Here is a 17,118-nt window from a genome sequence, read left to right on the forward strand (position 1 = left end):
CTAAAAACTCTGAAATACATTTGCTCTTGGCTCTTCAGAAGCTGAGAGAACATTCGGCACCATAAATACTATCGTCGATACTCACAGAAATTCACATTTATTTGCTCTATATAGTTACCTAGTGATTATCAACATAATAAGAAAGTCAATGGAATAGTCTGATACAGTCCCACACACCAGATAATGGCTCAGCCAGGACATCATTTAGTTGGTAACAGCCATATCGACAATGCAAAATCACCAAAACAATTTCTCAAACAAATGATTTAGAAATTATAAGAATGATCTGATAAACAATGTTACAGCTTGTATTTAGAAGGCAATCTTAGAACAAATAAATGCACAAAAATATAAACTGCATGATTAGTTTATTCATAGAATAAACTTTAAATTAAAAGTTAAAAATTGATAGATTTCTTTTATTACACTAGTCATTAAATATGCTGAAAGGCATCCCTGTGAATAATAGTACACATGGGATTGTTGTAAGAATTACACATAATTCAGTATGTGCATGGTACAAAGTAAGACCCAATCACTGCCAGCTATATTATTACTGTTATTTCAGGTTTGTTGTGTGTATGTATCTCAAAGTCACCTGACTCTGGAGATCTTTACTTCTGTTCATTCACTCATTATTACAGAGCATCTGAAGGAAGGAGAGGCTGTCTTCACGGCAACAAACCAGGACGACCCCTATGCAGGGCACCACGATGGCCCTCAGAGTCACTGCCATCTGCTTCCCTTATTGACATGGTGTGAGCAGTGGCAACTCTGGCTGCTTGGGAGCTCTGAGGACAAGGATTTGAGGAGGTAGAAACGAATGATGGGAATATGAGAAGTACCTGAGTGTGTGGAAGGAGACACTGCCGCCCGTGGAAAGACTCTCAACCATGGTTCTGAGACCCACAAGCAGCCCTAGCCCCATCGCCTGGGGCCCCTGGGTGACGGCATCCCCCGACCTCCCTTGACTGAGGGTGTCCACTACCCAGTGGGGATCAGGACACGCTTGCATCTCAGTCTAGTGTGGATACTGTCCTTAAAGCATACTCACTTTTTTGAGTTCCTAGAGCCCAGAGTCCAGTACTGAGACAGAACATTCTTTTCCTGAGGTAGTAGCTTCTTTGCCTGAAAGAACGTATGGTGCTCGACACACGATTTCCACAAGTTTTTGCAAGATCGGTAATTTAACATGTTGAAGGCCACAATATGTTCCCTGGATTCTGTCTGGGAGAAAAAATACAGTAGAGATGTCATCTGCATGGACAGAGGAGCGAGGTCTCACCGCATTCTACGCAGTGGTCATCAGGTAAGATGTGACAGACAGAAAACGGGCTTCCAAGTGCCTCAGGCCACAGACCAGTGTTAAATGCATATTCGAGAGGCATATTCGAGAGGCGGATGTGTTAACCATCTTTCTGAACATGGTGATACAGACGACCAGAGTCTACTCTCTATCATCATCCGTGGGCCTTTGTGAACACTTTCGCTTCAAATTTTCTCACTTTTCTAGGTTGGATATATTTGGAACCACCAGGTAAGGGCTGTCTGATACATTCCTTTGAAAACTTAGCTCTGGGAAAATCTCCTGAAGAGATAATCTTCCACCTATCTGACGAGAGGCATTTATAACACTTTGGATTTCTCTACTTGCTTCCCACAAAGCATAGAGTTAAATCAAGTGCTCATATCTCATTATTTCTTTTCCCTTCATCCTACTCTATTTTCAGGTTAAATTACCATCTTGTGTATTTTGTACCACCTTCAGTCTTGCACTGTGGGGGTGGAGGGGTGGGGTTCAGGAGACCCAGATTCTGGTCCTAGTTTGCTCCGAGCTTTAGTGCTCTCATTTCTAAGAGCTCACTGCGATGTGGAGCCATTTTGAGTACATACTATCTTTGGAAAATTGGGAAACGGACACAGAGACAGTAAGTGAAAAATGTGCAGCATAACGAGACAGGGCATAGCGTCATGGAACGAGCTGGCATCTCGGATTCATGATGACCAGGTCAAGTTCCAGCTCCTCCACTTAACAGCTGCGGGAGCCTCAGTGCTAAGTCGTTCTTCTCCATGTGGAAAACCACAATGAGTTATCTAGAGAGCTGTGGACTCCTCTTACGAGATACACACAAAGCCATCATACATTTTAAACACCAAGGGAAGGAACTGAACTCGTTGACGTTTATCGCTACACTGCGGTGGGCTCTGCCAGGTGCTATGACCAGTGCGCTTTCCTTTAATTCTCATTATTCCCTAAGAAGTGGGCACTTCTGTACGCAAGGTAACTTGGGCTAGTGGAGGTTCATTAACCTGCCCAGCTGGTAAGTGGAAGACCTAGGACCCGAACCCATTGTCTCCACCTCCAAAGCAAGTTACTTCCCCAACCAGAGAGGCAGAGTGAATTATACAGAGAACTGCTGGATCCTCTGACATCCATTTCCTTTCCACCATAGGCCGTGCTCTTTCTTCCCTGGTATACATATGGCACATCGCCTTTCCCCGCGGGGGAACTAAGAGCTGAAGTGGCTAAAAACACAAGAAACAAAGCAAGCGTAGATATAACTCACCTGCTTTTGTCGCTGATGTATAAAGAACTTTTTCCTTTTGAAAGAAATTTTTAGTATGTTCACCCTGCAAAAAATAAAATACAAAAAAAGCACATCGGGGATCAGCCGGGTTGTAGCTGACGCCTCTTGATGTGTGTCCTCTACTCCGTGATCGTGATCATGGGGGCTCCCGGCTTCCCAGAGTTTCCTTCAGCAGAGAAATGATGGCGGCCCCATTGCCTCAGCCACACACCAAGGAGGTGACTGACGCTGAGGATCACATAAGGACCACTGGATTATGACGTAGGTTTTAAATAGCAAGAACTATGGGCAACGTGCTCTCTTCGCGGTCAGCTGCTTTTGTGACACTGCAGCTCTGCGTGAGATGGTGTGTACCTGGGGAAAGACAGCTGAGGGCAGTGTGGAGCAGCAGAAAGAGGACAGAGCAGCCAGACCTGGGTTGCATCCCAGCTCCGTTACTTAATAGCCGTGTGTCAAGTAGCCTCTCTCGGATTTGCATAATAACACAATGATAGCCACCACCAACAGAGTATTTCTTATATACCAGGTCCCCTACTAAAAGCTTAACAAGCAGCCTCTCAACTAAGCCTGGCAGACAGTCCTGAAAAGTATGTATTATTAGACCCAGTTTTCAGATGAGGGAACTGAGGCTCAGAGACATCACCAACGTGCTTGAGATCATTCAACCAGGAATGCTCGGGGCCAGGAGCTGAGCCTGAGCTCTGGGGCCCTCCGCCATGAAATCTCCTCAGCAGTGGGGACAGCACTGCCTTTCTCAGAGTTGCGAGGATTCAAGTCTGTTGAATGCCCTGAGTTTTTAGACCAGAACTGAGCATTTTGTAAAAGTTCAATTAATAACTAAGGAACTGCACTGAAAATTCAGCTCATGCCCAGAGGAACCTCTCTGAATTCTGGTCAACGCACTACCCAGGAAGGATCCTTAACTCCAAGGCCTGCCTTGTGCCACTTGAGCCACGTTTCCATACACTATCCCCAACCGCAGGGTGACGGGAGGGTCGGGCAGGAGCGGGGATTCTGACGAGGACCAGAAGCGTTTTCACAAGTACTGAATCGGGATCAAATTCAGAGGTCAGAGGTTAAAAGCTCGGGGAACGTCTCCATCCCCTCTTTGGAAACAAAAGTTAAAAATCAGACGTAACATTACTTTGCTCAGCGTATTTTTAAAGCATGACTCAGAAAATAATTAGAACCGGTTTGCACTTACCAAGGATAGAAACTTGTGCAAATATATTTTCGGTACACGGCGATGCCCGAGGAAGCAATTCCAATCATTAGATCTAAACTGTGCAGGTCCTGTAGGAAGTAAGATCTCAGCTTCACAGTGTGTTACTGTGCCCTCCACTGACTCAAGCACCCACGCTTTTATAAATAGCAACATGTACGAGCTCTAAAGAGAAAATGTTACTGGAAACAGGCAAAAACCCCCTCTTGACAGACACTTAAGATCTTAGTACTAAGCACCAAATTCTCCTAAAGTACATGCAAACTGCCTGACAGCAACACCTGGCATCCATCGGTTTAGAAGTTATCAGGCAAGTCCACTCTTTCCACAGAACCACTGAACATTCTAATTTCACATTTTCAACACTTAGTATTAGATATCATATTAAAATCAGAAAGGCCTCGCCTCCTGCACAGCTTTATACAGATCTCCTATCACTGAAAAGCTTTAGCTCTTATAATTAAGTACAGAACTGCTGACTCTAAGTCCAATTAAGAAACAGATATTGCTTATAAATCCAACACATTCAACGTCTATTAAAAGCCTATGTGCTAGGCATTGCCACAGACAGTGAAGACACAGAAGGAAGATACAAGCCGTTTTAAATCCTTTTGGGAACTACGTGAGTATAAGTAAATGAAATTTTAAAATAAAACAGTGCCTTCCCCTGAGTCATCTATTATCCCTATTTACCCAACTGGATACTCAGAATTATAAAGAAGGGGCAGGGTTTGACTCAGAGACCACTGAGCGGGAACCTCAGTTTCCCACTTCCTAGCTGTGTTATTTTGGGCTCTTGAGCCTCAGTTTTTCCTTGGGAACAATAAGGATTCTCGAACCCACCTCCAAGGGTTTTCATCAGGCTGAAATCAGAGAATACAAGCAAAGGATACAGAACAGGGCTTGGCATGTGCTCGGTCTAATAAACGTTCCCTTTTGCCTCTCAAGAGACAGTGAGCCAAATCACTTATGAACACTGTGAATGCGGGAAATCAGAGAAACTGGCCAAAGAAAACAGTGCTGACACTGTGGAAAGTCCAGAGAATATTTACTATTGGGCACCCAACCGAAATCACAGGCTTAAGTAAGCAAAACTAAATCTGCACAGTGAAGACCATAGGTGCATTTAAACATGATACCTGTGATCAAAATATAAGGAAATAGTAAGCCCGTTGGACAGAAGGACGAATTAGCAAATGAAATCAAAATCGAGTGCAGAATAAGGAAATAAGTGAATGGTTTGGGTGGCCAGTGACCAAGGTCTCAAGTCCCCTGGTTCTGTGGTCTTTCAGTTTGTACCCCAACCCCAGGCGCCCGGACAGCTACTCCACTGAAGTCCCATCCCCATCCCCACACTTTCCAGCTCCCCTTGTAGAAGGCAGGGCCATGTGACTCGGCATGGTCAATGTGTTATGAGCAGAAGTGATGTCTCTCTTCTAGGCCGAATCATTTAAGAGCTGGTGGGCAACCCTCCGGCTTCCTCTGCCCTTGTGACAAGCATCAGGCCAGGTGAAGATGGTGAAGCCACAAGACTGAAGCGGCCTAGACTGCCAAGTCACCGCATGGAGAAGGGCCGCCCTAGAGACTCCCTGGGACCCGTCGCAGATTCTATACTGCCGAGGCATAAGCTTTGTGGTACCAAGTTACTGAGATTTAGGGGGTTTTGGTTGATGCAGCATACCCAGGGGTAACCCAACGCTCTGATATCTCAGGGAGCATCAGCCAGGCGGGTAATTATCTGGCCTCAGGACCCTCACAGGGCATGAGGGCTGTTTCACTGACGGCACTGGGGGCGGGGAGAGCACAGATCAACTCCGGTGGACATAAAGTCCACATCATCACGGAAGAAAGTTCTCTACAACATTCCACTACAGACCAAACATTTGCAAGTGGAATAAAAATTAACGGGCAAGTCTCAAAGTTGATATTTTGTAAGACCTGATATCTTTTTTCCTGCTTTATTACTTATGTCATAACTCGCTCGCATCACAGTTATGGGACTGATGTGAGACAAAAGTAAATGAGTTTTTGTATGAATGCCAAAAATATTACATAGATGTAAAATTTGGTCGTTTACTCAACTTCCCTGAGCCTCAGTTTTCTCACCTGAAAAATGGGATGATTAGATAACTGATTTCACAAGGCCACAATCTTTAAATGGAACAATGGCTAGTCTGTAGTAGGTGTTCAACCAGTATTTCCTTCCTTTTGGATAGGATGCAAGTCAGTTACATTAGTGTGTCACTGCTCAAAGATCAGATACCAATTAGACAGCACTGGGGTCATGTACTGAAGCCACTACATCTGTGCTGTCTGATCTTTGAAAAGTTCCTGAGTATCGGTTTCTCCAACTGTAAAATGGGATAATGCTATACTTACCTCATGGTATTACTACGGGAATAAATAAGCTCCTGTGCCCAGCACAGAGAAATTGCTCGATATTCAGTAGATAATAGATACTAGCCAACTTTATTTAAAAAGTTACAAGCAATTTAAAATATTTGACTTTGACAATCATGCCATAATCTAAAAAACCTGCGTAACCAGCTCTAATTGGAGCAGCATTGTGATTAAGTGGCAGAAACTTTGGCTCATTGAAGTATCACTCAGAAAACAGACTTAAATGCTTTTTTTTTTTTTGCCTCTTTAACCATAATATGAAATGGTCTTACAAACATTACTTGTTTCTAACCTCCTGACTCCCTAAAAGGAAAACGTTTTCAAGTACAAAGGCGAACCAGAAAAAAGCAATCAGATAACCCACAAAATTCAACGTAACTTTATAAACCTTCCAAATATCTAAAAAAAAAAAAAAAAAAGGCTTGTTTATTATACTGGAAAAGAAATCGTTTCATCAAGAAGCTTCCAACTTTCAGAAGTTAAAATCAAAACAATCTTTCCATCAACACGTGCCCAGGACACATACCCTGCCACCGTGCAGCTCCACTCCGTAGAAGTCGAGGGTCCGTGCAATGTTGATGTAGCAAGATTCAGCTTCCGACTGTTTCAGCCCACTACAGAAGGGACAAGGTACAGAGTTCACCCGATAGGTGGAGGATATCAACTCCAATTCGTAAAATTAATAAAAATCTAAGACATTGGGTAACATTTCTGTAAGGTTCTTAAACGCCTTATGTTACTAACTTTCAACAATCTAACCCAAATTCTCCTAAACCAGGTTTTTCTTCTTGTTCACTGACTACGACCTCATCTAGCCTGTTCGTCTGTTAAATAGTACTTCTCCCTTCGTGGGCTCTCAATATCCAGACACAGAGGACTGTCACCTTCTGGAATTCCTGTTCTGCTTATTCCAGGGTGCTTAATTAACAGGTACTCTCCAGGTCCTTCCGCCTTCATCTAGCCTTTTAGCAGCTGCCTCAAACTTCCAAACGTCACTGTACTATTTTAGGAGCTGGCCTCTGCTGGGGGAGCAATTCTGGGATACAGGCTTGGCAGAAGGGACGCTGGCTGCCGGGCCTTTGTTTTTACCGCCTTCCCAGGAATGTGAGGTCCCTTGAGAACTGGCCTTCTCGGTTGGGGTGGCCCTTATTTGACCGGAACTGAGCAGCTGCCACCGCAGCTTTGAGCAAAAGGAGGCAAGAAAAGAGGAGGGCAGAACCGAGCATACGGGTTGAAGTTGGGTCTTGCCCATAGGCAGCTGTGCTCCCTTCTCGAAGTAACGCGGTTTCAGGAACTGAACCCACAGAGAACTTGGGATCCACCCAGCCTGCCAGCACTCACGTCCGTACGCCTGTCTGTTCAACGGGACCTCAACGAATGGCCCATTTTATTAAATGTGGCAAACTGCTCAAAGGTTTATCTGGGAGAGTTAACTTGTGGGGCAATCCGATTTCAAAATGGGCCATTTCCTCCGGGAATTAACTGATTTCAATGACATCCTGAAATGGGATGCAGCAAGTCAGCCTGAACTCTTACTGGTTTTTTACACTCCACAGAAAGGCTAGTTATGCCAAATATATCTGCCACCATAATAGCTCAAAGGCTCACAAACCCCCAACGTCTTGAAAAAAAGATTCCTGACCAAAAGCAAGAGACCGCTTCAGAGGCGACCCGAGGTCGGACAGTCCCTGCCCTGAGTTCCCAGGTAGACCTCCCCCACCTCCCCCACCCCCCCCACCTCACCTGTGCTGCTTGTGGAGAGATTCCACCTTCGTCACAAAGTCATCGCTCTGATCGGGTATAAACTGACTGTCAGAGAGATAGCCCGGATGATGAATGGAAGAATTATAGTCCCCAAAGTGAGCTATCAAGACAGAAGGAGGCAAAAATCGCCATTTCAGTATGGTCTGTATGTACAAGCATCTACAGCATCACAATGAAAACATTAATTGGAAACATTTTCTGAGAAGCTCTGCCACCACATGAACTTGAGTTTCTGGATTCAACATTATCTGAACCCTCATTCCAGCTAAGTGCTGCCACACACGCACCAACTGATTCACTGTCCCCAGGGACGCACGAGGAGACAACTGTTGGAATCTAGGTCCTGTCGCAATGCCATGCCTGTTTCATACTTCATGGGCAGCATGGCAGTTTGCACTCACACCCCCGGATAAAGGGAAACAAGAGCACCCACCCAGAAAATGCTCCGCTCTGTGTGCCAGGTCCTGGGCAGGCCCTCTGCAGTCCCCCAAGGCTGTTACGTCACACTGGACCAACCTGCTCTGAAAAGTGGGTGTGGGCAGAAGAGGTCATGCTGACCTGACCACTCCCTGGGATTTGGGGAAGTACGGAAGAAAGGGAAGCAGGATGTGCTCAGAGGCCACGGGGTGGGGAGAGGGAGGATCTGGCCCTGGCAAGGCTGGTGGCTGAGTTCTGGGGAAAAAAGCAGCACTCTTAGAGAAATCAGAACACAGCTGCTAGGCTGCCAGGCAAATCACTTTGGGGATCTGCTCTAAGAGGAAGGGGGACCTTACAGAGGCACTCCCAGATGATCCCCAGTCCAAATGGCACCTCTCCCTCAAGACCCTTGACTGCCATCTGCAGACGTGATTCATTGATGTCTATGATGTCAGTATTCCTGAGTTTTGCAGTGCCCAACCTGTACAAGTGTATATGGCTGCCCTGAGGACTCAAACCATTGGGTGTCTGGACTGTTGGGGAGACTGGGAAAAAGGACCCTGGTTGAGGAGCTGAGGATCTGGCTTGTGGTACCTAAGGACACCTGCTTCCTATCTCCAAGATTTAGTTTTTCCATCTGTTTAAAAACAGGAGTGAGGAAGACAACTTCTAGCTCCGATGAGCAATTAATTTAGTATTCTACTTTCTTAACAAAAAAAGACTATTTCATCTTCTTAAAAATATTAACCTTGATGTTGCCAAAGGCCTTAAATTCTTCCTGCAACTGCTTCAATACTAGGAGGCTTCCAAGGACTCTCGAGTGTTTCAGAGTACCCATTCGACACAGGAGATTTCTAAGTCAGCTCCTCCTCTGTTAGAAGGATAGGGGTTGGGGAAAGCTACGGTGATGCCCCACGGCCAACCTCAGAAGGAAAGGAAATGAGCCAGGTGGGGCGTAGGTGAATTTCATCACAAAGTTGAAAGGTCAGTTGCAGGGGTATCTTCCTTTATATTCACCGAGCCTTGCTCAACTTCGACTGCCATCACACAAGGGCTGCTCTTTGAGAGCACTGTAATAAGAGATGGGTTTCCTCCTTACACTGTCCCTTGAGGGCTGGGAGTGGGTCAGACTCACCATTAGGGTTTAGCACCAAGGCAAGGCACACAGTAGGTGTGCAGGGATGTGGGTGCTTGGAATTGACATGTACAGAGACAACTGCCAAGTTCGACTTTGGAAGGGGAAAAGGGCAGAAAGCCAAGTGACTCACACACGCAGACCTGGTCACGGGTAGACCACAGGCTGTCAAGGCCAGCTAACGGGACTAAGCTGTGGATGGAAATGTCAAGGCTGTGCGATGTAAGCACAAGTGTGATCTAAGGTGAGTTTGTGCATGGTGAAATATTACAATAGTGCATCTACAGGAAACAATTTGGATGGCCTGACACAGGGTCCCCAACAAGGAAAGCTCGAGAAAGCCTTAGAATCACCTTGTCCCAACTCCTTATGTGACAGGGGAAGGAAGTAAGGTCCAGAGAGAAGGGACTTAGCCCTATCACAGAGCATTTTTCAGCAGAGTCAAGATCAGAACCCAGATGACCTGTGCCCCAGCTACTGCTCCCGCCATTCCACCAGCCCACCAGGCCTGAGCTGCCACTAGCCATTTGCTGATAATAGTGGTCACGTCCCCAGAGGGCAACCAAATGCTGCAAATGACTTTGAGCCTCAAGGCAGAGCCCTATTCGATTTTACTCTGTTGGTTTCATTAGCTCATGGAGATTCTCCTGGATCTTGATTTGGTCATCCATCACATGAGCTAACAGTCCCAACTCCTGTGCCTTTCCGCCAGCACGAACAGCAGGGTTCTCTCTTTAGTCAAGTCACTAACAAACACCTGCATTTAACATGAGATCAATGAACCTCCCTGTAGGCTGGGTTTCCCTTGAAATCTTAGTTGGCTAGTCTGTGCAAAGTCCTGTGCTAACCACTAGGGGGAAACAAAGAAACAGTCACAGCCAACACCTGCAAAGCACAGGGCGGTTTCCACGTTGATTTCAATGACATCATCCCACTAGATGCTCTTGACAACCCAGTAACAGGCAGTGCTTTCATCACCACGAAATGGAAAAGGGAACTGAGACCCAAGGAAGGGATCTGCCCACTGCTGCTCAGCTGGTAACTTGAAGCCAGACTCTGACCACTCTTATCTACTTGCTATATACCACATGCCCTGAACTCTAGAGTAACACTCTTTTCTGTTTGTGCGGAGGCAATACATGCAAACGCTAATTATACAGAAAGAAAAGGAAATACGTGCTTATGTGGGAAATACCTTGTCTTTTAAGTTCCATGCCTTCTTCTGGCTGATACTACTTTATATTTTGCAGGAAGGAGTACGTCCCAGGTACTCAAATGGATGGTATTTCAACCTGTCTAGCTGTTGTGCTGGGAAAGCCCTTTGCACGCTATTCCTCCAACTCTCACTTGATCTTAGAGCTTTTTCTCAGGGGTCATTGCTAGGAAGCTTTTCCAGCTCTCCTCCCCTCTCCACCAAGCAGGATGGAGTGCATCCTCTGTTCATCCTCACTGCCAGCATCACCTGGTCCACCTCTCCTCCCTACCAGGCCGTGGACCCCTTGCTTTGTCCGTGCACCCTGAGGCTGGTGCAGAACCCATACATGGCAGAGGCTCAGAGGATGTTATGGAGTAAATACTTATTTCCGAAAATTTCATTCTTTGAGCCTCACAAACCCTTGACAGGCCGCCGGTATCTTCCACCATCAAGTCTTTTCAGGTACTTCACCCACAGATCACTTTACTTTTCATCGAGTAAGAAAATGTGCTTTTGGTTTGCAGATTCGCTGACCACTGGTAGGGATTATCTGCATGAGACACCCCTCTTGGGACAATGTGGCAAAACGTATCAGATAAAACTGAGGCATACCCTTTGATCCAGCAATTTCATATCCAAGAATTAATCTTATAGGAATGTATGCACAGAAATATGGAAAAAATACATTGACCGAGGGTGGAGGAATAAAGAACTTGCACTTAAAGTGGCTTGCCTGACAAGCCGTGCTATTACTAGCATGATAGTCACGCTGATCGTTCTACTGAAGCAAGTCTGCACTTTTTAGGTGCTAGTAACTTTCCTTAGCTCCCATTCTTTCAGTCCTCTGCAGAGGGGAACCTGAGTACTGAAGCTTAGGATTTTTTTATTCGCTTCTTCAATTTTACTCTAAATAGTTTACAATAGGCAGTTCTTCGGACAGTTTTCTTCCTGGCTGACATGAAAATACAGTAAGAGTTAACACGAGCCAGGCACTGTTCTAAGAGCTTTACAAACAGTAACTCATTTCATCTTCCCTAGGCCCCTAAGAAGTAGATACTGTTACCATCTCCACTTGACAGATGAAGCTGAGCCCTGGAGAGGCTTAAGGTCACGCAGGTGTAAGTGGAAGAGCCAAGACCCAGGGAATACGGCTTCAGTGTGTGCACTCACTGACTCAGTTAACAGCGATGGTCCGAGTATAAAGGCTTCTTAGTTACACATCACCTTTGTGCGTGTTATTGAACCAAGATCCCATATTGTGAGTTGTCGTAATCATCGTCACTTCCACTTTACAGGTGAGATAACCAAGATTCACATAACTGGCAAATGGAGAACCCAGGATTTAAATTGGGTCTGACCACGTCCAAAGCTACGTCTTTCCCAGTGTTGCTGCCCCTCGAACCTGGAGCTCTAGTTACGAACACCAAACTCGCTCTGACCTCAGCTGATCAGCCTGGCAGGGATGGAGTCCACGAGGTCTAGAGATCAGTAGGAATACAGGCTGACTGGTGACTGTGCCATTTCCCACATGGACGCATCATGGCCAGGTCTGTTCTAGATGTATCACAGAGAGAGGGGAACTTTCTGATCCACCCAGGCCCCCCACCGTACAACCCCTTCCCGGTTTCCCACTGGAGAGGAGATGCAGGCTACAGGGGGAGACTAACGCTGGGCCTTGTCTTACTAGTGAGGAGGGTCATGTAGAAGTCTCTCCTCCACTTCCTGGTCTGTTATCACGCAGGTGGGCAGGTAAGCCGCAGGCCCAGCCACCTTGCTCTTCATTGCTCTCACTTCTGTTCTCTGCTGCTAGGGGAGCAGGCAGACTCAAGGCCACCTCAGGAGTCCCTGTGGTGAATAGTTCAGCGAGCACCTGCTCTGAGACCTGACCATCCTGCTCTCTTAACACTGTACCACACAGTCAGCTATGAGGATAACAGGCCAGGATGATGTGACACTTATGAGAAGGGAGAGGGGCCTTCTGAAGTCTTGAGCTACCCTGCAGCTCTATACGAGTTCTGTGCCGATGTACTGTACTGGCACCACCCAGCGAAGTAACTACAAAGTGGTTCTTCCCCTTCCGCCCAGCTATGCACCTTTTCATTGCGCACACCCAGCTTCTCCCAAAGGGCCTCATGTGGGACATATGCTCAATAAAGTTTGCTGCCTGAATGAGCGGACTCCTACTCCAGCTTAAACAGGCCTCGATGGAAAATTCTACCTGGACTTTCTAACCAACATGGCAGCCACTAGTCACATGCGGCTACTGAGCACCTGAAATGTGGCTAGTCCAAATTGAGATGTGCTGTAAGTGTAAATCTGGACTGGTTTTCAAAAACTTAGTATGAAAAAAAGACCAAGCTATGTCATTAATTTTTTACAGTGATTACATATTAAAATATTATTTTGGCTATACTGGGTTAAATAAAATATATTAAAACTAATCTCAACTATTTCATTTAAATTTTTCAATATGGCTACTAGGAAATTTAAAATTACATCTGTGGTTCACATTTCTACTGGATAGTGCTGCTATACACCAACATATAACCCATTCGCTCTATGGAAACTCTAAAAATAAATTCCTAAAGTCCCAGCAGTGTTTCAGAGTAGTGGAGGTGACCTCCAGTCAATTCCTTAGACTAACTGGGTCTTGGTTTCCATATCTGTAACAGGTGACTGGTAGAAATGTTTGCTCCACTGGGCTTTGTTACGGAGACCACATTCAACACGGGTGTGATGCCTCTGGAAGATGTAGTGTGCAATGGGTGTCTTCTGTTTTATGGGCTCCCCATGGAGAAAACCCCACACCACCACTCATCCACTCTTTTCCCCTTCACCACCTTCCTTAATCTAACATGCCTGAGCTGAAGGAGGATGTCTATCAGGGTGAAGCTGGGACTATCCAAACAACCAGAGATGATGCTTGCCCAACAGGATTCCGGGGGGAGGGGAAGGGACTCAGTCAAACAGGAGAGGCCAGTGACTTTCTCAATCTGCCAGTCAGAACAATCCGCCCATCCATGAAACGCTCCCTTTGTGACTTACATTGTACTGCGTAGGAGGCTAGGACCACTGCTGAGTTAAGAGGGCAGGTTAACCTGTCAGGAGAAACACGTATTAGGAAAGGCACAAGAACCAACAGCAGCCTGAAACACTCATCAATCAGGGAAACAGCTGTCTTTTCTTTCATAGATTAACCATTCAACATCATCAATCATAAAGACTATTTTATGACCCAACTCAATCTCGAATAGTAAAGGCAAGTGTAACACTAAAGATTTTTAAAAATTGAAAGAAAACCTTTTCATGTTTAAAATAATATACATTAATACAAATACCATGACTGTCTAATGTTGGCCAGGGTTTTGGCTGGCCAAGAAAAGTCAGGCTCATATCACTAAGAGGAAAAGCGAGAAATCTGTGCTCTTAGATCCATGGGCAGCCTTCGTATCTTTCTAGTAAAGACCTGAGACTTTTCACAGGGCTTGCTAAATGCCTGAGTTCTACTGAGTCCAAGGCTCTTGATTACCACTTACTAGAAGGGTGACATCCTCAGAGAAGGGGAAAATGGACAAGGGTTTTGAATTTTAAAACTCCTGTGAGCTTACAACTATGATATACAACTATATACTGCAGCTTTGGAGAGTAAAAAAAAAAAAAAAAGAAACCTCCCATGAGTTTTAAGTTACTTAGTTAAAATTACTTTAGATTCTTAAATCTATCTATCCTCCTGAAGCTTCTGATCTATGGGAATGGCCTGTCCACCTCTCAGTTTTCCTGCCATCCACTAGAAATCCACCGACTTGAGAGGTTAGACTTGCTCTTCTTTCTTCTCAAGCTCACTGCCCTCCCCAACACCCTACTTCTGCCCGTGACTCCATCTCTGTCTTAGTCCTATTTCATATTCTCTGCTCGCTCCCTTTTCTCCGTGCCGCTTGGGATTCCATGGTCTGCCCAGGAGCTCGGCCAGCAGACCTGGAGCAGGGATCACTGGTGGGGTGCGGGGATGCACTGGGAGAGGGCTGAAGAGCAGCGGCAGGAGCGAGGGCTTGCAGGGCGGGGAGACATCGATTTTAAAAGCATTCTTCCCAGCAGCCCCGTGGGAAGTGGAGAAGACATGCAGTTTCCATGGCAGCCCACGAAGTTCCCAAGATGTGAGTCACCCCCATCTCTCTGACTAATTTGGTTGGCCCACTAGGGGTTCCCCTTCCTGTTCGCTGTGCTGTGTGCTGTCCCTGCAGCTGAGTATGAACGCAGCCTATCTGAGGGGCCCCAACTCGCCTCAAGTAGCTATGTATTCCTGCTAGGACTTCTGAGTCCTGAGACCCCTCAGTTCTCTCCAAGTCTGGAGACACGCCCAGGGGTATTCACCATCTATGCATTCATCTGGAGACCCAGAGAGTCCATGGCGAGAGCAGACATCAGCCATTCACTCTCCAAGACAAGCTTCAGTGAAATCTAAGCCAGTGCCCTTGCGACAGAAAGAGCAGATGAATGGGAGCTGGGCAACAAGTTAGGAGAGGGGCTAAGGGGGTTGTCTAGATGGAAGAAACAGACCTATGAATAAGTCAGAAAGAAAAGTATTTCCAAAGACTAGTATAAATACAAACTAAGGAAGGCTGAAAGTCTGCACTCCACTCTCAACTTGGCCACTAATGGGCTATGTGCTCTTAGACAGACCCCTTTCTTGGTGTCCAGGTGTTAGGGTCTCCCTCTGCTGGCTAGGATCACCTGTCTCAGCAGGAAGGAGATAATGCCTTGGGCACTGCCTCCCACGGACAGTTCAGACGAGTCAGGGCATGCTTCAACGCCCAGGAGAAATGCTCACTGGATCCACCGAGTCCATCAAGAGACCCACAGCTACGATGGGTCAAAGTCACCCCGACAGCCATCCGAGGAGCATTTGGAGGGGCGGCCCTCTCCTCAGAGGGGTGGTGAGATCCGCCTGCAGGCCTGACAAGGATGCCAGGGATCCAAGCTGGGAAATTTGTGGCCCTCAATAGATGTCTACTGATTCACACAAAACCAACAAGGAGTACTCTGCCTGGAGAAGAAAAAAGGAAGACGACCAATCTCCAATCCTTAGAGAGCTAGGCTGGAAGCTCCTGAGGAGCAGGGCCTCACCTTATTTGACCCGCACAGTACAGCCTGTCTCATAACAGGTGCTCGCAAAATATTTGTGGGAAAAACAAGCCGGTGTGTAGAAGAGAGAAACAAGTTTCTATGCTGCAGAGGGCAGCCTGGACCCCAGGGGGGGAGGGGTCATTTCACCCCAGAGTCGCCCTGAGATGTAAGAAGGCTGCCCCACGGAAGAGTGAGCTCCCCATCACTGGGTGTGCTCCAGCGGAGGCCCAAGGCCTGTCCAGCTGTGCAAGAGAAAGGATTCCTTCCTCCCTTGAGTAGGAAGATGAGCTCAACGGCAAACACTCTCTAATTCTATGACCAGTCAACAGTCAACAGGTTCTGGTCATCCTTTCCTCATTGCGTCTCTTATTTCTAACTGCTTCTCCTCCCTCTCCCCACCATCTTCACTGCCTTGCCCCTAAATCTCCGGCCTGGACGTCAGCAACAGCTTCCCCAAGGGTTGCGCCTTCCCTTACATCCGGACTGGAGCCCCTCAGCCTCCGCCAGCCTGCCTTCCATCCACCGACACTATCTTTGTAGACGCTGCTCTCGCCAAATCCCTCCTGCTTAGAACCTCCAACAGCTCTCCTCTGCCTGCTGGATATGAGACGCACGTCTAGGCTTGACGTGAAGAACCCCCTATTCTCCTCTAAGTTGCCAACGTGTGGCTTCTCACTGGGACTGGGGGGGTGGGGTGCCTTCTCACTGCCCAGGGAGATGCAACGCCTCACTTCTCTACCAACCCCAATGCTGGCTCATTACAGCAGTCCACACAAACTGTTCTAGCCCACAACGGCGTCTCCTTCTCTTAAAACCTTAGGACACCTGTCGTCTCCCCTGCCCAGACTGGTCCCAATTGCTTCATGGGCTCCTGTCTCATTGCCCCCACAAGCCTGTAAGCCCCCTCCTGGAAACTCAGCGGAGGCTCCTGAAGACCCTTCTCAGGGGAACTAACCTGACAGGAGGAAAGACGGGGTGAGGAGAATGGGAGTAAGATGTGGCTGTTCCCACCATTTCTGCTGCCGTTTCTCCGGTGAGTCAAGAAAAACTCAGGATTTGGAGGAAGTAGTTCAGGGACCCCTGGCTTGGAATGTCTTCTCCCTTCCAGGGCTCTTCTCAGATACCCTCCAGCTTCCTCAAAAGAAGTGCTGAATCGTGGGCAGATGCTCAAGTCTTTGAACAAAAAAGTTCCCCAGGGAGATAATGAATCATCTATAGGTCCTGAGGGGCTCGGAAGGGGACCTAAATTAGGCCTGACCTGCCTTTCTGAAGG

The 17,118-nt window shown here is 46.8% G+C and overlaps 1 protein-coding gene across 5 annotated transcripts in view; it reads right to left on the reverse strand.

Moving 5' to 3' along the window:
• PTPN3 (protein tyrosine phosphatase non-receptor type 3) overlaps window positions 1–17,118 on the reverse strand; it is a 146,023-nt gene that overhangs the window by 43,724 nt on the left and 85,181 nt on the right. For all 5 annotated transcript variants that reach the window (XM_046685721.1, XM_046685729.1, XM_046685714.1 and 2 more), the window contains 6 exons: window positions 13,767–13,819; window positions 7,954–8,074; window positions 6,737–6,824; window positions 3,793–3,881; window positions 2,568–2,631; window positions 1,055–1,227 (listed from right to left, as the gene is read on the reverse strand). In XM_046685721.1, the coding sequence (XP_046541677.1) occupies window positions 1,055–1,227; window positions 2,568–2,631; window positions 3,793–3,881; window positions 6,737–6,824; window positions 7,954–8,074; window positions 13,767–13,819 (588 nt within the window). The remainder of the gene's footprint in view (window positions 1–1,054; window positions 1,228–2,567; window positions 2,632–3,792; window positions 3,882–6,736; window positions 6,825–7,953; window positions 8,075–13,766; window positions 13,820–17,118) is intronic.

This window comes from Equus quagga, chromosome 1 (genome assembly GCF_021613505.1).
Source record: "Equus quagga isolate Etosha38 chromosome 1, UCLA_HA_Equagga_1.0, whole genome shotgun sequence".
Lineage (NCBI taxonomy): Eukaryota > Metazoa > Chordata > Mammalia > Perissodactyla > Equidae > Equus > Equus quagga.